Source organism: Rattus rattus, chromosome 10 (assembly GCF_011064425.1).
Source record: "Rattus rattus isolate New Zealand chromosome 10, Rrattus_CSIRO_v1, whole genome shotgun sequence".
NCBI lineage: Eukaryota > Metazoa > Chordata > Mammalia > Rodentia > Muridae > Rattus > Rattus rattus.
Genome location: NC_046163.1, coordinates 12,802,450 through 12,820,051, shown reverse-complemented (window position 1 = coordinate 12,820,051; position 17,602 = coordinate 12,802,450). Strand labels below are relative to the sequence as shown.

Below are 17,602 nucleotides of genomic sequence, written 5' to 3'. Positions count from 1 at the left end.
TCAGGCTCATGGTTAGCATGCTTTCTTACAACAGCTCAGGACCTGTGGACCTAGGAAAGGTGCCGCCCATGGTGGGCTCCGCCCTCCTGCATCAATTAACAAGGCATTTCCCCCCTAGACATACCCACAGGACAATCTGATCTGGACATTTCCTAAATAGAGGCTCTCCTCAGGTGACTTAATGGCCATGTTGACAGTTAACGTTGACTAGGACAGAGGGCTTGGAGGGGACAGGGCAAGAAGATTTGCTTGAAACATCTAAGACCCTCAGATGCCCTTAGACTCAGGCTCAGGAAGTAGAGAAGACAATCTGAAAAAAGAAAAAAACAAAAAACAAAAAACAAACACCACCACCACCACCACCAACAACAACAACAACAAAACCCCAAGGCTCTGAGACCTCAGTCTGTTCATCTGAAAAATGGGTGTCATAGTACTGACCTGCAGACTGTTCAGGAGACTGATAATCCTACGTAGATGACTAGTTGCCCAGGTAATATTTGAGACTAGGTGGACCTCAGCTGTGTCACCAAGGGCCCTCAGGGTTCTTGGGGACCTGAGGACACCAATGTGACTTCCACTGGAGCTCAGGAAGCATAGTGGACTTACCGGCTGAGATTGCAGGCAGTGCTGGGGACTGAGGTCTCTGGGGAACCAAGGGATAGCCTCATAGCGAACACCTCTGCACTGAAGGATGCGTCTGCAGCTGCTGCTACACATTCAGGGGCCACATGTAAGATGCGGTCACTTAGCACTTAGCCCTCAGAAGCAGCTGCCCAGAGGTGACAGGGCCTGCCTGCCTGACCATCTAGCATGACAGCAATGCCGTTGAGCCAGCAGGACACTCACAGGAGAGCTTTGTCTCTTCCAGCAGTGAGTCTCGAGGGGAGGCCACAGGGACTCTGGGGACATCCATGGGTGGAACATCAGACCCATCTTAAACTTCCACTCACAGGAACCGGTACCTGTCCCTCTGTGCCTCAGTTTCTTCACTTCACTGAGGAGTGCGACCCTGGTGGTCACCATAGCCTCGCCCACACCTGTGACTCGGGACAACTGTCCCCTTCTCTCCTACAGGTGCTCATCTGCGGTGACCAGCTGGAAGCCAAGCACACCGTCTCAGAGATGGCGCGTGCCATGGGTTTCACCCCACTGGACATGGGATCCCTGGCCTCAGCGAGGGAGGTAGAGGCCATACCCCTGCGCCTCCTTCCATCCTGGAAGGTGCCCACCCTCCTGGCCCTGGGGCTCTTTGTGTGCTTCTATGCCTACAACTTCATCCGGGACGTTCTACAGCCATACATCCGGAAAGATGAGAACAAGTTCTACAAGATGCCCCTGTCTGTGGTCAACACCACGCTACCCTGTGTGGCTTACGTGCTGCTGTCCCTGGTTTACCTGCCTGGTGTGCTGGCAGCTGCCCTTCAGCTGAGGAGGGGAACCAAGTACCAGCGCTTCCCAGACTGGCTGGACCACTGGCTGCAGCACCGCAAGCAGATCGGGCTACTCAGCTTCTTCTTCGCCATGCTGCACGCTCTCTACAGCTTCTGCCTGCCGCTGCGCCGCTCCAACCGCTATGATCTGGTCAACCTGGCTGTGAAGCAGGTACAACTCCCCCACCCCCTGATGTCCCTGGGAGCTGGCTGGGAACCAGTGTGTCTGTCCTCGCTCACACAGACTTAAACAAGGCAAGGCCAGATCAGTGCACACACGTGTACATGAATGTGTGTGCATGCGTGTGTGCGTGTGCATGCGTGTTTGTGTGTGTGTGTGCATGCATATTTGTGTGTGCATGTGTGTGTGTTTGTGTTTGTGTGTTTGTGTGTGCATGTGTGTGTGTTTGTGTGTGTGTTTGTGTGTGCGTGTGTGTGTGTGTGTGTGTGCGCGTGTGTGTGCATATGTAACTGAGAAGGGAAAAAAATAATAGTCACGAGTTCTTCCAAAGGAGCTCACTGTGCTCCAGCCACACTAGAAGAGCTGCACAACCCCGTGGTGGATTCCTCTGTCCCCTTCCCCATTCATTCCTTAAGGCAAGTGCTCTTCTATACTGATCTTTACAGATGAGAAAAACCAAGGCACTGAGAGGTTATGTAATTAGACTGAAGACACACAGCAGTGTTGGGAACCGGAACTGGCCATTCTAGACAAGAGCCATGCTGGTGCCCATATTACTTTCCGCAGAAAAACGAACCAAATTAACAGCTGAGTAAATGATCTTAGAATTTGAGTCATTCATTCATTCATTCATTTATTCACCAGGCACTTGCTCTATAAGGCTCTGTTGCCACAGGTATGAGTGAAAGAGGTTTCAGTCATTATGCAATGGCACAGAGACCTGAAGGCCAGAGCACCAGACTCATCCTCCATCGCTGGTTAGAACCTAGACTGGATTGGGAGGGGGTGCGTGACTCAGCCAGGACAGTGCCTGCGTGAGTGTGAAGCCCTGCTTTGAGTCCCACATAAACTGGAGATGGCGGTGAATGCTTGTAAGAGCAGCACTCAGGAGGTGGAGGCAGGAGAATCAGAAGTTGAAGGCTATCCTTGGCTACTTACTGAGTTGGAGGCTAGCCTGAGCTACATGGGACCCTGTCTTAAAAACAAAATAATGAAATAGTGTAACTAATCAATACAAATAGAGCAATCAATACAAGTACCAACCTCTTTTGTCCTGGGGTTCTTGTCCTGGGGTCCTGATGTGTGAGTCCTTGTCTTTCTTAGTGTTAATGGTTTTCATTAACTTTCTTAGTGTTAATGGCTCTGTACCGTTGCCGTTGTTCATCCTGCTGTTGTTGCTGTTGCTGTTGTTGTTGTTGTTGTTTTATGGTTGTTTTATCATGCTAGGGATAAAATCCAGGATCTCCCATAAGCTAAACAAGTACTCTACCACTGAGTTACATCCCAACCTCCTTTTGCTTTGTTTTGGTATTCTTTTTAAAATATTGAGATGGGGTCTCACTAAGTTGCTTGGGGTATCCTTGAAGATACCAGAATCCTCTGGACTCTGAAGTCCAGAAGTTGTAATCCTACAGCCTCAGCTTCCTAAGGTAGTTGAGCTTACACACCTCTACCATCTGGTGTGGGGACCCTGTATACTGAATGGGCTTCAGACGGAGTGTCCTGCTCTGGAGATGGTGGGTGCAGGGGCTGAAGCCCTGGGTGTTCAGCCTTCTCTGCCAGGTCAGCTTGTGTCCAGCTAGAGAGGAAGAAGGAAAAGTCAACCTGCTCCCAGTGCACAAAGGAAACCACTGCCCCCAGTCCCAACTGCCTAATTTCTGTTCTCTGTGTATGTGTGTGCACATAACTGTGTGCCTATGCACATGCATATGTGTGCACATAACTGTGTGTCTGTGCACATGCATATGTGTGCACATAACTGTGTGCCTATGCACATGCATATGTGTGCACATAACTGTGTGTCTGTGCACATGCATATGTGTGCACATAACTGTGTCCCTGTGCACGTGGAGACAGAGCCTAGGCTGTTGTCTTAGTTTGGGTTTTATTGCAGTGAAGAGACACCATGACCAAGGTTACTTTTTTAAAGGACAACATTTACTTGGGGCTGGTTTACAGGTTCATCATGGTCAGAAACATGGCAGGGTGCAGGCAGGCATGATAATGGAGGAGAAACTGAGAGTTCTACATCATGATATGAAGGCAGCCAGGAGAGGACTGTCCACGGGAGGCAGAGCTCAAGCACTAGGGGCCTTCAAAGCCCACCCCCACAGTGATGAACCTCCTCTAACAAGGCCACACCCATCCAACAAGGCCACACCTCCTGATAGTGCCACCTCCCATAGGCAAGCATATTCAAACCACCACGGTTGTCAACCCTTAGGCAACCCTGTTGCAGTAAATATTAAAAATATCCACAAACCCTCAATAGCCGGCATCGTGGAGCCATATGGCATTAGCGGGGTAAATTCATCTCAGCGGTGGCCGCCGCTCTGGCTCTCTGCCTCCAAACTCTACCCACATTCCCAGCGTCCTAATGGTTATAGTATCAACTCCCAGCAACCCGTTAAAATCAAGACTCAGTAAGTTTGTAATTTAGCAATCAGACTTATCTCAGTAAATTTACACTCCACAAAACATTCGCACAATAAACACAACCAATTGATAATGATATAAACCGCCCTCCTACATAAGATAAATTGACCTATAAAAAAATCCATCCCTTAAGAAATATTCATAACTACCTGTGGCCATTTAAGGCCACACATATCTGGGTTGTCCTTCTCTGCTTCCCTCCATCTTGGTTCTTCTCTTTTCTCCTCTCTCTCCCCTTACCAAAGTTCTGTCCCCGCCCTACCCCTCCGTGTTGGGTGTTGTTCTTGCTGTTTGGGGAAATTCGTTTTTTTTTTTTTTTTTTTTTTTTTGTTCTTTTTTTTTGGAGCTGGGGACCGAACCCAGGGCCTTGCGCTTCCTAGGTAAGCGCTCTATCACTGAGCTAAATCCCCAGCTCGTTTTGTTTTTTGAGACAAGGTCTCTCCCTTGCCTGAAACTTGCTAAGTGGATTAAGCTGTCTGGCCAGGGAGACTAAGGGCTCCACGTGTCTCTGCTTTCCCAGTGCTGGGGTGACAAGCATGTGTCATGTCCAGATTTATTTTTTTTTTTTACATAGGTTCAAGTGATCCGACCCAGGTCTTTATGAAATTGACTTGAGCCTCCTCCCCTCCCTCTTAATTTATGCCATTCTCTCGATTCTCTGCCTGGCCCAATCCTCCTTGATGTTGTATTAACCCACTGTTGCCCTCATGCCAACTTCACGGTCCAGATGGTAAATTGGTCTCACCCTTACAGGACATGGTCTGACCCCCTAAAAAGGGGTTTCAGCTGTTTTGCCAAATTCTCCAAGGCTGATGGAGCCTGTCTGAGGTGACTCTCATAGCAAGGTTGGGGTTTCGCATACCAAAGCCTAGCGGTGAGGAGCTGATTCAACCCGGATGTGTTTAGGCCGGTGAGCCACTGATCGGCTGCACCTTTGGGTCCCGGGCGTGGACTCTGTTGGGGAATGTTATATTCAGTCCCTGAAGCCTTATCCACTGGAAGCAGTCACTCTGTCTGCTGCTGGTTCCCTCAGACAGGGCCTCCCTGTGGTCGCTGCTCACACTGGCTGCTGTAGGGCCTGAACACAGGCACAGGAAACTCCTCAGAGACAGATCCCTGTGCTCTCTGACCAGCAGCCTGGCCGACTTGCCAAGTTCCACGTTCAGTAACACTCAGACCCTCAGGCGTGTTCCCTGCACTTCCCGGCTCATCACTTCAGAGCAGGGGGTGGGGCCGCCAGTTTCGCAAGCCACTGTTGACTACACTGCAGTTATACAAAGCCGGACTTGTGATATTAACCACCTGAGCTCAGCCAGCGGATGAGTAATGAGTGAACAGCAGACCACGTGGCGATGACTCACTTAGCCACCACCAGCCATGAGTCAGTCTTGTCTGGGGGCTGCTACAGCATGAACCTGTGCCCTCTGCAAGGTCAGGTCAGTCTCTCCCCACTAGCAAATGCTGCTCCGGCTGATTTTACCACATCGAGATTACCGGCAAAATTCCGGCTTGTTTGGCTCTGTCGGCTCAAGAAAATCAGGTCCAGAGATGGTGTTTCAAAGCCCCATACGGCTAGCGGCCAGGAGAGAAGCAGGTCTCCCAGCTGGTCCTTTGGTGGTTTTCAGATAACAATATGAAGAAGCCTACCCCAAAATAACACAGAGTGGGGAGTGGGGGTGGAGGAGTGGGGGAACTGGTGGTGCGGCTCAGTGGGCGGAGTGCTTGCTTACTGCGCTCAAAGCCCCGGGTTCCACCCAGCACCACTTACAACCTGGCAGTGTGGTGCGAGCTTCAGGCCATGGCACTTGCTTGGAAAGTGGAGGCAGGAGGTCAGAGTTCCAGGTCATCCTTGGCTACACTGTGAGTTGGAGGCCAGCCTGAGCTACATGAGACCCTGTCTCAAAAAAAAAAAAAAAAAAAAAAAAAAACAAAGAAACCAGGCCATCATCAGGTTACACTCTCCAGGCAGAGAGGCCAGGGATGGCATTCTCTTGGTTTATTTAGCTTCTAAGCTTTGCAGCCATTTTTGCTTAGCCCCTGGATTCGTTTTTAATATTTTATGCCAGTAACGGGCTTATGTGAGTTTTGTTTTTTTTTCCCCTACTGAAGTAGTCACACACACACACACACACCTGACTCACTCTGTTAGGAGAGGCAGCCTGCTCAGTGCTCTGTTCTCGGGGAAAGGCTTTATTGCTTTTCCGATGGCAGATTAAAGCACCAGTATTCAGTTTGAGGTGAGCCATGGCGACAGTCCTAATGGAAGGACCTTGATCTAAGTTCTTCCCCATCGGGCGCTGGGTCAGGGAGTGCCAGGGGCTGAGGAGGGAGACCTCAGGGTTGGCAGGACATTCCTGAAGTACCTGAGTTGCTGCAGCTCAGGGGAGACACCACTTAGAAGGTGTTCATTCCCGTTCTTTGCAGCTGGGGCTCAGCACACAGTAGGGACTTCCTGAGTGCTTGCTGAACATTAATGCTTAGCACACAGTAGGGACTTCCTGAGTGCTTGCTGAACTAACTGGCGAAGGGATGTCAGTCCGTTACCTGGCAACGGTTGACTATGTGCCTCAGAGAGAAGGACACGTGGGAAGGAGGAGGTCTGAGGGTTTTGAGTTTGGAGACAGCGGCAGGGAGGGGATGTCGTTGAGTGTCACTGTGCCCTGAGCACAAGCCAGTAATGAAGCAGGTTAAAACAGGCTGGGAGGAGAGGCAGCAGGCAGAGCTGTGGGTCCAAGGAGAGGGATGCAGCCTGGAAACAGTACCTTTCCACTGTCCTGAACCATGGGTGCTGGCAGACAATGGGGTACGGCTGCACTTAGGGAGCAAATATGTCTTTGGTTGGTGGGGTTTGAAATATGAGTCAAAGTCTCAATGTGTAGGCCAGGCTAGGTTTGAACTGATGATCCTCCCGATTCAGCATATCAAGTGCTGGGATTATAGGCACGGACCACCAGGCCCAGCTGAGGGTCCGTATATCCTGTCAATCTCTCTGATCTCCTACCCGGGGTGACCCTTATGGTTGGCCAGCAGCCAGGAAGGGAGCCATGACTTGAGAAAGCAACACGGCCTTTGTCTTGTTTCTTTGATCCCTACAATGGGCACACATTGCTCTCTATCTTAAGGAGTATTCCAGAGATTACTAACTTTTAAAAGATTGGTTATTTGCTTGTTTGTTTGTTTATTGTCTCTCTGTCCTGGCTGCCTTGAGACTCACTCTGTAGACCAGATTGGCCTCGAAGTCACAGAGCTCCGCCTGCCTCTGCCTTCCAAGAGCTGGGACTGAAGACCTGCACTGCCACCGCCCTGCTTAGATTTATTTTTATTTACTTGTGTATGTGTGTATATGAGTATGTGCACATGAGTGCAAGTGCACGTGAAGAACAAAGGGGGCGGCGGGTCAGAGCCCCTGGAGTGGAAGTTGTAGGTGGTAGCGAGCTGCCTGACTTGGGTGCTGAGAACCAAACCTGGCTCCTCCCCAAGAGCAGCGAATGCTTGTAACCGCTGAGCCTTCTCTGCGGCCACGGTGAACGGCTTTCATGTGCCTCGCACACGTTAGCCATCCAGCAGAGCGTGAACCTAACTGTGGCTCTCCTGTCCTTTGGTGCTTAGTCACACGTGTTCTAGGGTGCCAGCCTTGGCTACAGCAGTCATGGTTTTCCTCTTGTCAGGTCCTGGCCAACAAGAGCCGCCTCTGGGTTGAGGAAGAAGTCTGGCGGATGGAGATATACCTGTCCCTGGGTGTGCTGGCTCTGGGCATGCTGTCACTGCTGGCGGTCACCTCGCTCCCTTCCATTGCAAACTCACTCAACTGGAAGGAGTTCAGCTTTGTGCAGGTAAAGCAGATTCCCCTTGAGAGCCAGCTGCAGCTTGGCCCTGGTCATTAGCAGAGCACTGGGTCATGAGCTGAGAACTTCCCACCTTGCAGGGTCCCCCAGCCTCCTGTCTTGCTCCATCTTGCTCAGGACAAGTTAATCTTTCTGACTCTGTCACGTAGAGGCTCTGACAAGAGTGGAGGACAGATCGCGAACCTGGGCTGAACCTACTCAGGGGACACGGTGCTCCCATACAGTCATTGCAGAATCCTGGTGTACATAGGAAGCAGTGAGCTGGGACGTGGCTTGGAAACTCTGCCAGCTCACACCCTCAGCTCAATTTGTGCTCTGTCCTCCTGTGGGGAAGGTGGGAGCTAAGTGTGAGACCTGCTGTGTGATGGGATCAAACAGGGTTTCCTAAATGGTGCTTACCAGTAGAGTACCTGCCAAGCGTGTGAAAGGCTCATACTTCAATCTCAATGGTAGATAGATAGATAGATAGATAGATAGATAGATAGATAGATAGATAGATAGATAGATAGATGGGGAGATAGGTAGGTAGGTACGTACGTACACAGACAGACAGATGATAGATAACTAGGCAGATAGACAGAGATAGATGAGATAGACAGTAAGTGGACTCACGTTGGTATACGTGTATGAATGGGTGATAGACGAATGAGTGCATGTGTGAATTGATGGTGATGGGCAGACAGACAGATGGACACACAGACATGATAGTACTCCAATAGATTATGGATTTACTCCCCCAAAGAGAGTCACGGTGTACATTGACACACTGGAGATTCTAGTGTGCTTCATACACACAGACTTCTGATAGGCAGGTATCTGTGAACACTGCCACGTTGACTCTGTCTCTCAGATGACAGCTGTCGACATTCAGGGAGCCAGTGCTGCTGGGAAAGGGTCTCCTCGGCATCCTTCAAGGCAGCGGCCACTCTGAGCATACACCGCACACCAGGCCGCACTCCAGGCCAGGGATGCAGTTGGGATGCACTCCTTGTAAGGGACACACCGCTCACCTGGGGGACTTGTCTCGAATTCCCTGGGCACCTTCCGCTATTCTTCATAAAGCACACAAGGGTCAGCCCCTGCAGACCAACCCGTCCCTCCGGTGGATGAGGCTGTCTCAGCATGGCTCCTGCCGGTTGTATCAGGGCAGAGAACAGCCTCATATCCACCCCAACTGTCAACCAAAATCTGTCGTAGTTTCTCTGTTCAGCAAGGACTCAGAGGGACAGTGACAGAATGCTGCTCTTATGTAACCCAAATTAATTCTTTGTGACTAGGGACCCTTAGCGTACCTTAGAACCAAACAGTTGCGGTTGGTTTTTAAACCATGGCTGTGAATCTCAAGGGCTCTGCTTCTCCCAGAAGGCCCCTGGAGGAGGGCTCAGGGCTGACGCACGCTGGCCTAAGAGGGTGGGGAGGAAAGGACTTTTCTTGATCTGGGACTAATCCCATACCCAAATCTCGGATTTTTCTCTTCCCGCCTCAAGTATTCTGGGTATGTGGTTTGGCTACAATTAAAACAGGCTGTGGGTCGCTTCCCTTTCCAGAAAGTTCTTTCCTTAAGCAGCTATAGATTACATGCTCCGGCTCTGGCTGCTGGAGGAAGCCTATGGATTTGATTTTGTTAGCAAAAGCTGGCTAGGGCTCCAGAAGTCATGCTTTACGTACTGAAGCGGCAAGGTTTCATTTGGGGGTGTCTGACGCCTGTGCTCTAGCCTCAGAAACCTCAGCTCCCTCTCCTGAGGACCTAGTATGGAGGAGGGTCTGCCAGGGCCCCCAGACACCAGTTCTGGCATCACCTGCTCTGTGGGTGTGGGCAGACCACGCCTCTGTCCCCCAACCCCCAATGTACACTCCTGAAAAACGAAATTAATGTGAGACATTGTTTGTGAGGCAGGTAAGAAGGAAGTGGAAAGCGCCTCGCTGCTCTTCTTGGGATATCTGGTCACACACCCACTGTCTCTGAAAAGCATCAGCCATCTGTTTCTGTCTTGACTGGGAACAGGGTCTCACTGTGTTACACAGGCTGGCCTCAAACTCCTGGGCTCGAGATCCTCCTCACTGGGACCACAGATGCATGCGGCAGACCTGACTCCCAACCGCTACTCTCTCTCTCTCTCTCTGTTTCTCTGTCTCTCTCTCTGTCTCTGTCTCTGTCTCTGTCTCTCTCTCTGTCTCTCTCTCAGTGTTTCTCTGTCTCTCTCTCTGTCTCTCTCTCTCTCTCTCTGTCTCTCTCTGTCTCTCTGTCTCTCTCTCTGTCTCTCTCTCTGTCTCTCTCTCTCTCTGTCTCTCTGTCTCTCTCTCTCTGTCTCTGTCTCTCTGTCTCTCTCTGTCTCTGTCTCTGTCTCTCTCTCTCTCTCTCTCTCTCTGTCTCTCTCTCTCTCTCTCTGTCTCTCTCTGTCTGTCTCTCTGTCTGTCTCTCTCTCTCTCTCTCTCTCTCTCTCTCTCTCTCTCTCTCTGTTATGCCTGGCTGTGTGGAATACATAATACATTTCTTATTGTCAGCTGCCATCAACAATGTTTACAACGGGAGTTGCTGGAAGGTTCTAATGCCACAAAGCACCTCCTGAGAGATACAGATGTCAGGCCTCCCTGCTCAGATGCTCCGGGACAGCCTGGAAGTCTAGGTGACCCGGTGACACGCATGCTGCCCTCCAGTGGCAGGAACACAGGATCAGTTCCAAAGCACCCGTGCCCCACACACTCAGCCCCCACCCCACCCTGTCCACCAGACACTCATCTCTGTGCTTTGGAGCTTCTGTCTCATCGCCTGTCCCTGTCCCCACCCGGGCGATGAGTGGACACATGTAAAAGGTGGGCTTTCTGTGCCCAGTGACACCTGCGGGGGTGGGAGTCGGGGTTCAAGGGAAGGTCTGGCCTTCTTGACTCCTGTCAAGTTCACATGCAGTGAGGGGCTGTTGGTTTAAAAACCGATTGGTGTTCCAAAGACCCTGGACCAACCTCTGCGCCTGGCATGCTTTGTTTAGCTGGTCCAAGAGCCACTGAAATACTGATCCCATTAAAAGATCCCAAGGTGATTTGGGTGTGGCTGTTTGGTTTGGTTTGGTTTGGTTTACTTTAGTTTGCTTTGGTTCAGTTCAGTTTGGGGGACTGGGTGGCATAGACCACCATACACATTTCTGTGGTACTGTGATGGAATCTGGGCCTCCATGCACACTAGGCAAGCCTTTGACTAGCCGAGTTATACCTGCAGCTCTTTTCTTTGCTTATTTCCTCTTTGAGACAGGATCCCATGTAGCCCAGGCTAGCCTTAAACTGTCTACATAGCTGAGGATGGCCTTGAACTTCTGACCCTCCTGCTGTTGCCTCTCAAATGCTGAGAGCACAGGTGTGCAACACGGTGCCCTGTTTATGAGGTGCTGGGGACGGACCCCAGGAACTCGTACATGCCAGGCAAGCACTCTACTCCTGAGTTACATCCCCAGCCCTCCACAGCAGTTTTCAAAGTTTTCCGTTTGGGTTTGGGTTTCCTTCCTTCCTTCCTTCCTTCCTTCCTTCCTTCCTTCCTTCCTTCCTTCCTTCCTACCTTCTTCCCTCCCTCCCTCCCTCTTTCCTTCCTTCCTTCCTTCTTTCTTTCTTTCTTTCTTTCTTTCTTTTCTTTCTTTGTTTTTATTTGGCGTCAGCCGCATTAGGCTTGTCCTGTTCAGTTAGACTCCCTGTTAACAATGTAGTGCCCAGGAGGACATAACATATCTGCAAAGAAATCGGGGTGCAGCCCTGAAACCCCAAGTTCTGTCCCTGAGTTACAGGCTCTTCCTCTGACCTTGCTCGCAGCCGCTGCCTGAAATAAGGACAAGGACCCGCCTGACCCCCACTTGGTGAGCGATGACCAAGGCCCCTTCATGCTGTAGTAATTGAGGGCCAGCAGGAGCCACGCTAACAAGCTTCTGTGTGATAAAAATGGCCCCAGCTTGGTGTGTGTGTGTCTGGGGTTGGGGTTATTAATGGCTCCTTGACAACTCTTTTCCTTCTAATTTCCTTTGGTCCTCTAGAAATTTCAAAAACTGTTCCCAAGGACAGAGAGAATTTTAGGGAAAGCAAATTCTCTGAAAACATCCAGACTTCCAAGCAGGATTGGAAAATCTAAAGGCTTTCTGGCTGTCGGCCCTGGCTAGAAATTACTAGCCCAAAGTTAGGATTCCTGCCACGTGTATCACAGAACTCAGAAAACAAAGAAGGGATACATGAGGGGCTGGCTGTGGCAGCGGGACCCTGGGCTGGTCTCCAGGCTGGGCCAACATGCTCGTCCGTCCCTCAGTCTTCACATGGAGTGCTTAAGACACTGGCCCACGTGGATCCAACACTGGCGGTTCAGGGTGTGTCCCAGGAGGTCACGTCCTAGGCCTGAGTGGGTCCTTAGGGCTGCTTCATCGGTCTATGCAGGAACCACCACCCTGACATGTGGCCAGTGGTTTTTTATTTGAAGAGGAACGAGAGCTCTGCCCTCATCCATAAAGCAGCCTGGGCACTGGGGCCCTGCGTGGGTCCCTCAACCTCCAGCTAGAAGGATGTGGGTGTGAGGGTTTCCAAAATTAGTAGCTTTGTCCCGGTGGCACATTTGTATCATCTGCTGAACTCTGAAAAACAACAGCTGACTGAGCTCCGCCCTAAACCAGTTGAATCTGAATTTCTGAGGATGGGGCTAACACACTCTCGTTTCCCCCAAGCCTCTCAGCTGATATTAATGTGCAGCATTGGTTCGAAACCAGCCTCTGATTGACCGATTTTCAAAAATAAAATCAGATGGAGAGAGACAGGGGGTCTCATTGCATTTAGTTTTGGAGGGGGAGGGGCTTTTCTAGACCTGTCTTCTCTGTGTAGCCTTGGCCGTCCGTCCTGGAACTCAAAAGGTAGACTAGGCCGGCCACCTGAGTCCTGGGATTAAAGGTGTGCACCACCACTGGCTGCATTTGGGTATTTTGTTTGGACTTTAAAAAAACGTAGTGGGAGCAGAGCTTGGAAGATGGCCCATCGGTTAAAATGCTTGCCACATAAGTTTTGGTTTCCAGAGCCCACATAAATGCTGAGTAGGCCTGGGGCCTATCTGCAATTCCAACCTCAGAAAGTGGAGATTTGCTCCCTAAGCAAGCTGTCTAGAGAGACCAGGCTCATCGGCAAGCTCTGGTTTGCCTGAGAGACCCTGCCTCAATGAATAAGGTGGAAGAGTGAGCAAGGATGATTCCTGACATCAACGTCAGTCTCTGCGCCCGTGCGCACGCGTGCACTCGCACACACATATACACACACACATACACACACATGCATGTGTACACACACACACACACACACACACACACACACACACACACACGGAGGGGAGGTGAAGACAGGGTGTAGCCCTTGGAAAATGCTTGTCGTAATGCTAAGCTGGAACATCACAAGGAACGACCTTCTGAATGATGCCCTCCCTCTGTCTGGAGCTCGACACTGTACCTAGCTACCTTGTGCTTCTCCTTAAGACTGTATAATGAATTCCCTTTATAATCCAGCCTTACATCAGCTTGGTATTATCTGCAAAAATCTGGTTTGGCTAAGCCAGCAGACCTTTGCTTCTATTCTAATATAAATGAAAATGTAAATAAAATCAGTGGAGTGTTTTTTTTTTTTTCTTAAGCTCCCTTGCTGTAATTCCATTTAAAAGTTTGCTGGGAGTCCTCGGAATACCAAACAACATAGCTGAAAGAAAAGGAGAAGTGAAAGAAAGGACAGAAAGTGCAGTTGTCTGTCAGATCTGCCCAGGTCAATCTTTTTTTTTTTTTTTTTTTTTTTCTTTTTTTGGAGCTGGGACCGAACCAGGGCCTTGTGCTTCCCTAGGCAAGCGCTCTACCACTGAGCTAAATCCCCAACCCCTAGGTCAATCTTTATATGCCTTTAGCTGGGTGCAGCTCCTGTTTCTGGCCAGGGATGCAGGCACAGATAGTTTAGGAAGCAATAGCGGCATCGTACAGAAGAAGAGCGGAGGGCTCTGGGGTTGCAGCTCAGGAGCAGAGGGTTTGCCTTGTGTGCATGAAGCCCTGGATTCTCTCCCCAGCAGAGCATTTGTGAGCTAGAGGTGGGAAGATCAGGAGGTCAAGGTCACCCTTAGCTACATACAGAGTTTGAGAGTAGACCAGAAGGAAAGAAGCCCTGTCAGAAAGAAGTGGGGGAGGGGATGGTGGCCAGGGCCAGCTAACTCGCTGTCAAACCTGGCAAGTTCATCCGTGGGACTTCAGCTTGGCACTGGCTGGGATTTGAACCGGCAGTGTCCTGGCCTCAGTGGCCATCCTCTCATTCCTGCCTTCTCTCTTCCCACAGTCCACGCTGGGCTTCGTGGCCCTGATGCTGAGCACAATGCACACCCTCACCTATGGCTGGACCCGTGCCTTTGAGGAAAACCACTACAAGTTCTACCTGCCGCCCACATTCACGCTCACGCTGCTCCTGCCCTGTGTCATCATCCTGGCCAAGGGTCTCTTCCTCCTGCCCTGCCTCAGCCACAGACTCGCCAAGATCCGCAGGGGCTGGGAGAGGGATGGTGCTGTCAAGTTCATGCTGCCTGCTGGCCACACACAGGGGGAGAAAACAAGCCACGTGTGAGGCCCTGGAAATGGAGACAGGCACAGCTTGTGGGGGCCCTGGGCTGGGTTCGGGTCTCTTTTCTGTGATGGTATATGCGTGGGTGGCCGAGGTCTGAATTTCTGGGATGCAGGTGTATGCCGAGATACTCAGAATGGCGTACCACACATGCGATAAGTACTCACATATATTTCATATAATAGGATTTACTATTATTCTTACTTAGTTAAAAAAAATAGTGGGTCCTTATATTTCAACTTATGCAGGGTCCCTATATTTCAACTTGAGCATTTCAGAGCAAATGCCACACATTAAACAGCAGATCCCACCCTTGTGGTATCTGCAGAGACAGACAGACACTTCTGGTATGAGAGAGACTGTATTTTGTTGGATTCTACCTTTAATCCCTGTTCTCTACATTCCCTGTTAGCCACATCCTAACGTTGGTGCAGAGCTGAGGCAAGAGCTGGCTCTGGTGCAGCCTCCCCCATCCCAGGGCTAGGAAACAAGCCTCTGATGAACAGAGGGACCAGGTCTGGACCCTCCTGCTCCCGCTTCCCTGGGCTCTCGTGGGGAGGCTCAGCGGGATCCCCCGCAATCTGTGCAGGAGCTTTCGCAGGTCTGTCCTTTCTTCCGGGAGCGGTCTGAAGTGGCCCCATCTGATCCTAGCTGAGCCGAGATTGTTCCCCACTCCCTGAAAGTCCAGAGTCACCGTGGAGCCTGCAAATTGCTCCTTCTGCGAAGGTGTGAAGTCACCACCTCACCAGAGCCATTAACGAACCTGATCTTCAGAAGAAGTATAATTGTTTCCCCTCCATTAAGTTGGTGGTGACCCTCTTTAAACCACTGTGCCTTCTCGCCTTTCCCATCACTAATTTGGACATCTCCATGGAGTGGACTCTTGTCGGGGCAATTCAGGGGGGAGGGAAGCATTAGAGATTGGGAGAATAACCATCGTTCCCAGGCCTGCCTTCATTAAATTGGTCCCTAATGAGAATGACAGGGATCCCTGTTGCCTGTAGGCAGAGAACCTACCTTCTGAGCACCCAGGAAACACAGTGGCCCCATGCCCTTCAGGGGGGTCCCACGGCCCCCTTTCCCATGCTTTTGCCTCCCTCCCTCCCAGTTACCATCAACCATAAAAGTCTGCAAATATTGTTTTTTGAATTCTTAAAGAGACCGCATCCTTTGTTATTACCAAGCTTTCCTGTGCCTGGTTTATTAGTTAGACCTAACCACGGGCGTGTATAGGAGAAATGTAACATATGTTCGTGTGTGTGTGTGTGTGTGTGTGTGTGTGTGTGTGTGAGTGTGAGTGTGTGTGCGTGCGCACATGAGTAAACATTCAGGCAAGTGTGCACATGTGTTTCGGTATCTGCTGTCTCAGGAATCCTGAAGAAACTCCTGTATAATTCAGAGCAACTGGGAGGGGCTTTTCTGCCAACGCTGTAAGTGTCAAACTTTACCGCCCCAAACACGGAGGGTCAGACCACAGCCAGGGCATAGCACATCTATCCTCCCAGCCCTGTGACATCCATCTGTGAGGAAAGAGTTACTCAGCCAGGCCTCCAAATCCCATGGAGCTTGAGAGAGCTATCATTACGTAAGAGAGATTCTGTGGCTCCCCTGGGCCAGGAAGCATCTTTTGACACAGGGAAGGAAGAAGGATCAGCCAAAGTACACAGGACGAGATGTCCCTCTTCCCACCGGGCAGGCATCACTAAGTGAAAAGGGGGCAGAGCCCAGTGCAAAAATCCTTTTGTCGGGCCCACACTGAGCAGAGGTGCCATGCTGGGGAGTCTGGCTGCTGCTTGCAGGTATGGGCAGCCAATACTCCATTCTAGGAACAGGACCTACGACCTGAACTGGCGCCAGCCATGACCCTCAGAGGACCACTGGAGGCAAAGCAGAGAATTCCAGCATAACGGGCCAAAGACTTCCCTGCTGACTGCGAGGAGGAAGAACACTGAATGTCACAAGTGTTCCCAGCTGGTGGCGATCTACTGCCTTCTCCATCTCTCTCTGGAGGGAGGTGGCTCCTTGTAGCAGAGGTGCCCACGGTGACAGAGGTGCCCACAGCGGTATAGCATAACTTCTTTCCTCGCCCTATTGCTGCCACAGCTGCTTACCGGATGGGAAGTGGGTTCCTGTCAATCAGCTCATGGGTGGCAGGTGGGCCATGCTCTTATCCCTGATCTTTCTTCTGTCCCTGATTCTTCCCATCTCCCCGGGCAGTCAGCAGCTTCCAGGAGACGGGTCACTCTCTAACTCCCAGAGTACCTCAGCCCAGTGCTCTAGGGATGAAATGCCACAGGCTGGGGTGGACACACAAAGTCTTTCTACAGTGGACACGGTTCCTGTTTCATCTCAGAAGTGACCGCCCAGAGCCACCGTGTGAGCTCCAGGCTTTCCGGCAACAGGATCACATAGGCAATGGTTCCTTGGTGGCCGGAGTCTGTCCTCACTCGGCCATACACATTAATCTGTGCCACTGAGGAACGGCGGGTGTGCAGAGGAGTGATGGAGCAGGAGAGGTCCCCACAACAGGGTCTAGGTTGTAAAAAACAAGGCGCCTGAGGGGTGACAGTCAAGGCTGTCTGCCACCCTGCACACACATCCACACAAAACTGCATATTTCCTGGAAAGCCTATAAAGTGGTGTTTGTCAGCGGTGGTCTCACAGATTTCTACAAGTTCAGATAGTTTATCTCTGCTGAACTAGATCTCCAACAGTTCACACGTGCTTCTGCTTCATACACAGTGGGACTTGGACGTTTCATTCCAACCCTCCCCTTGGACACACTGGCTATGTGAACCTCCCCTCCCCTCCCATGAGGTGAATAATGAGGTCCTGCTCACCGAGCGCTGGGTTCCTTTACAGGACCAGAAACCTGGCTTGTTTCTGCAAGTTCCCATTGCGGGCAGAGCCTGATTTTCAAAACACTTAGTCAATCGTGAAATATGTCCTCACCCATCGGGCTTTCCACCTCCGGGGAATCTGTCCTGCTAAATCCAGTCTCTGTGCTGAAAATATACTTTTTATTTGTTTGATTTTTGTTATTGCATTATGTGTGGGCAAGGTGTGTGTGTGTGTGTGTGTGTGTGTGTGTGTGTGTGTGTGTGTGTGTGTGA

General features: G+C 50.8%; 1 protein-coding gene across 4 annotated transcripts in view; it reads left to right on the top strand.

Annotated features, from left to right (window-relative positions):
* Positions 1-15,672, top strand: part of Steap3 (STEAP3 metalloreductase) — a 39,704-nt gene extending 24,032 nt beyond the window's left edge. For 3 of the 4 annotated variants that reach the window (XM_032915301.1, XM_032915302.1, XM_032915300.1), the window contains exons 3-5: positions 1,078-1,605; positions 7,719-7,883; positions 14,211-15,672. In XM_032915301.1, coding sequence (XP_032771192.1) covers positions 1,078-1,605; positions 7,719-7,883; positions 14,211-14,492 — 975 coding nt within the window. In that variant the 3' untranslated portion in view covers positions 14,493-15,672. The remainder of the gene's footprint in view (positions 1-1,077; positions 1,606-7,718; positions 7,884-14,210) is intronic. The other variant, XM_032915303.1, reaches the window with a different exon arrangement.
* Positions 15,673-17,602: the final 1,930 nt, after the last annotated feature.